The sequence below is a fragment of the Sinocyclocheilus grahami genome, unplaced genomic scaffold (genome assembly GCF_001515645.1).
Source record: "Sinocyclocheilus grahami isolate Dianchi unplaced genomic scaffold, SAMN03320097.WGS_v1.1 scaffold501.1, whole genome shotgun sequence".
Taxonomy (NCBI): domain Eukaryota; kingdom Metazoa; phylum Chordata; class Actinopteri; order Cypriniformes; family Cyprinidae; genus Sinocyclocheilus; species Sinocyclocheilus grahami.
The window spans coordinates 728,201-732,066 of record NW_015505680.1 but is presented as its reverse complement, the minus strand read 5'-3'; the positions used below and the strand labels follow the sequence as shown (position 1 = coordinate 732,066).

At 38.5% G+C, this 3,866-nt stretch overlaps 1 protein-coding gene across 1 annotated transcript in view; it reads left to right on the top strand.

Annotated features, from left to right (window-relative positions):
• The window catches only part of prkab1b (protein kinase, AMP-activated, beta 1 non-catalytic subunit, b), an 8,400-nt gene extending 4,916 nt beyond the window's left edge, over nt 1-3,484 (top strand). The window contains exons 4-8 of the mRNA XM_016236938.1: nt 1,277-1,370; nt 1,470-1,584; nt 1,661-1,794; nt 2,444-2,512; nt 2,901-3,484. Coding sequence (XP_016092424.1) covers nt 1,277-1,370; nt 1,470-1,584; nt 1,661-1,794; nt 2,444-2,512; nt 2,901-2,978 — 490 coding nt within the window. The 3' untranslated portion in view covers nt 2,979-3,484. The remainder of the gene's footprint in view (nt 1-1,276; nt 1,371-1,469; nt 1,585-1,660; nt 1,795-2,443; nt 2,513-2,900) is intronic.
• The last annotated feature ends 382 nt before the right edge of the window (nt 3,485-3,866 follow it).

The window sequence follows — 3,866 nt, the reverse complement described above, 5'->3', positions numbered from 1 at the left end:
TCGCAGCTTCTGTCGAATCGCGATCTTGATTCCATTTCGATTTATCGTGCAACCCTAACTCTGTCTTTCTGATATTGTAGTTTTGGCCTCTTATCGCTAAAAACTGGGAAATTAAGACAGCACTTGCTGTGCTTTTACACACTCAACACTTACAGGAAACTTGAACAAAAAAACAACAACAATGGACACTCCGGTGATCTCATGCTGAAAGCAAAAGGGCATCTTCCAGAATGTGCTGCCTTTTCATTTTGTAGCCATCATTCACTGTCATCATCATGAGTAGTGTTTATTAGTCATGTTGAATCAATGAAAGCAGTTGAATCTTCTGTTTATTCAGCTGCAGCCATAGGTGTTTTCTGGGTTTCTTCTGCGAGGCGTATTTGGAGTTTCAGCACGAGAGCGCCCTCTGGCCTTTGGGTGGAGATTTACTGCTGATCACAGAACCGTGCTTCACTGAAAGATACATGACAATGACAATCGCAGCTTCTGTCGAATCGTGATCTTGATTCCATTTCGATTTATCGTGCAACCCTAACTCTGTCTTTCTGATATTGTAGTGTTGGCCTCTTATCACTAAAAACTGGGAAATTAAGACAGCACTTGCTGTGCTTTTACATGCTCAACACTAGGGGCCAGTGTGCACTTACAGGAAACTTGAAAAAAAAAACAACGGCCTTTGGGTGGAGATTTACTGCTGATCACAGAACCGTGCTTCACTGAAAGATACATGACAATGACCATCGCAGCTTCTGTCGAATCGCGATCTTGATTCCATTTCGATTTATCGTGCAACCCTAACTCTGTCTTTCTGATATTGTAGTTTTGGCCTCTTATCGCTAAAAACTGGGAAATTAAGACAGCACTTGCTGTGCTTTTACACACTCAACACTTACAGGAAACTTGAACAAAAAAACAACAACAATGGACACTCCGGTGATCTCATGCTGAAAGCAAAAGGGCATCTTCCAGAATGTGCTGCCTTTTCATTTTGTAGCCATCATTCACTGTCATCATCATGAGTAGAAAAAGGAAAGAACCTTCCACTTGCTTTTCCTTATTGTTTGTTCTCTTTTTTACAGTCATAATAATTTTGTGGCCGTAATTGACCTGCCAGAAGGAGAGCACCAGTATAAGTTCTATGTGGATAAAAGGGCATCTTCCAGAATGTGCTGCCTTTTCATTTTGTAGCCATCATTCACTGTCATCATCATGAGTAGAAAAAGGAAAGAACCTTCCACTTGCTTTTCCTTATTGTTTTGTTCTCTCTTTTTTACAGTCATAATAATTTTGTGGCCGTAATTGACCTGCCAGAAGGAGAGCACCAGTATAAGTTCTATGTGGACGGCAACTGGACATTAGACCCCAAAGAGGTGGGAAAGAGTCTCTTATAGTTTTTGATTATCTGATAATCCTCATACATCATATTTTGAAACCTGTTCTTGCATGACGTTTAATTATATTTTTTCTAGCCTTTTGTGACTAATAAGTCGGGTGTGGTGAATAATGTAATTAAAGTGAGGAAAACAGACTTTGAGGTTTTTGATGCACTGAAGACAGACTCTGAGAAATGTGCCGACATGTCAGGTAACTCTAAATCAACATAAATCTATTCATAAAATATGCTACAGGTTCTGATCTTATGTTTTTTTTTTTCTATCAGACTTATCCAGCTCCCCACCTGGACCATACCATCAGGATCCCTACTCAACCAAATCAGAAGACAGGCTGCGCTCTCCTCCCATACTCCCACCACACCTGCTGCAGGTGCTCCTCAACAAAGACACTGGAATCTCTGTAAGTACTGCTTTGCTACATCCTGAACATAATGACAGCAGCTGCTTTATACAACTGTCTGGCTAGACTCATTTTGCCGTCTTGTTTTCATGTATTTCATTCCGCTTCATGCCCACTCCTGCAGAATTTCACAGAGTTTCCACCCGCGTCTGCCGGCCTGTTCTCGCAACCCTGCAGTTTTTGTTTGTTAGAAAAATCTTTTCTCACTTTTTATCAATTGAACACATGCTTCCTGAATAAAAAATATTAATTTCAAATATTGTACACACCTCATCCATCTTTCTCTCCGTCTTACTAGGAGTTTCTAGCCTGGCAACATGATCAGGAATCAGATACTAAAGCTCCGCCAATTATTTATTAATATTTAAAATACAGTTTTGTGGAAACTATTGCCATTACTTAAACACAAATGGATATTAAAGCTTTTTCATTTGGGTTTTCTAAAGTACATAAAATCTGATGGAACCCAAGTAAGTGATTTGAGAAGAGGACGATTCTTTGTAAATACAGTGTTGCAGTTAAAGCGGTTCCTTTTGGGGCTTAAAGATATAAGAAAAGATAAAGAGCCTGTGTTTGGTAATTGCCGAGTGTGGGCGATTTTTGAAAGCAGAGACTTTCCCTAACTTGTTCCCATGTCTGCTTTTAACAGTGTGACCCAACCCTGCTGCCTGAACCAAACCACGTGATGCTCAACCACCTGTACGCCCTTTCCATCAAGGTCTGGCAGCAAACTACACACACTTTAGAAAGGCACTCATAGAAAAAAATCTCTAATAATGTCCACGCACTCAATAATAGTTCATCCAAAAAATTGTTAACCCTAATTTCAATCAATTTTTTTCCTTCAGTGCAACACAAAAGTAGATGGTTAACAGAATGACAGTGCTGCTGTTTTTCAGACACTGAAAGGCTGACAGGCTCCAAAAATGACAAAAGCACCATAAAAGTATCATTACTTTAATAAGATATGCCGTTTATAGATATGAGTAAATTTGTTATTTTCGGGTGAACTATCCCTTTAATCATTTATATTTTGCATATGGTAGAGATGACCAGCATTTTCAGTTGATATCACTGATGTGCCTCTGTTTGCTCTCCTCACACAGGATGGCGTGATGGTTCTTAGTGCGACACACCGTTACAAAAAGAAGTATGTGACCACACTGCTGTACAAGCCTATATGATCTCAATCCATCAACCTATTCTCTCTGGTTTCTGCCTTATACAGTCTTATACTGCTAAATCAAAGAAAGGGACCAGACCTATCATACATCAGCAAACTCGCGTGTCTGTGTGAGTTTATAGTTGTCTGTCTCTGAATGTCAGCTTCTGATCCATAAACCAATATCTACAGTGTTTGCACAACTAATGTAATGTGCTTGCTAAATGTAAAAAAATATATAATTTCTTATGAAGCTTGCAGATATGCACGTGTGTTTTGTATGTGGCTTTTCAGTTTATGAATTTCAAAATGCTCCTAGATCATTCGAAGGACATCTGTGATGTCTGTTGTCACCTTTTCTTTGAGATCTTGATTCCAGGGATGTCACTAAAAGACTTTTGACATTTAATGTGAACATTCCCATCATATTGCTCTGGATTTAGAAATATCTGCAAATACAATGATGAACCATAATATAAGTGTTGATGAATGGACCACTGTGCTAATAAAATGCACACTAAAACATTATTTGTGTATTGTTTGTTTACATGAAACAATCACACACTGGTAGTGTATTTCGTTGGATAAGCTAAATATACTTTTTAACTGTTCTGCTGCTTTAATGCTTTTAGTATGAGAGCTACATATGTCTATATGGGTATGATGCATTATGTTTGTTTTTCTTAATGCAAGGTTTTCTTTGTCACATTTTACACAGAGGTAATTGAAGGTTATCTTGCAGAAAAAGATGGTTTCTGTAAGCAAGTCTATATTATCAAAATCCCTACACAGTTATCATGGACTGTGTATGCTTCGGTCAGTGATAAAATATGATTCGGGTTGGCTGAGACAGTTCTCAGTGTGTTTTTTTGTTGTTGTGATGTTACCAGGCAACAATATTGAAAGTTCT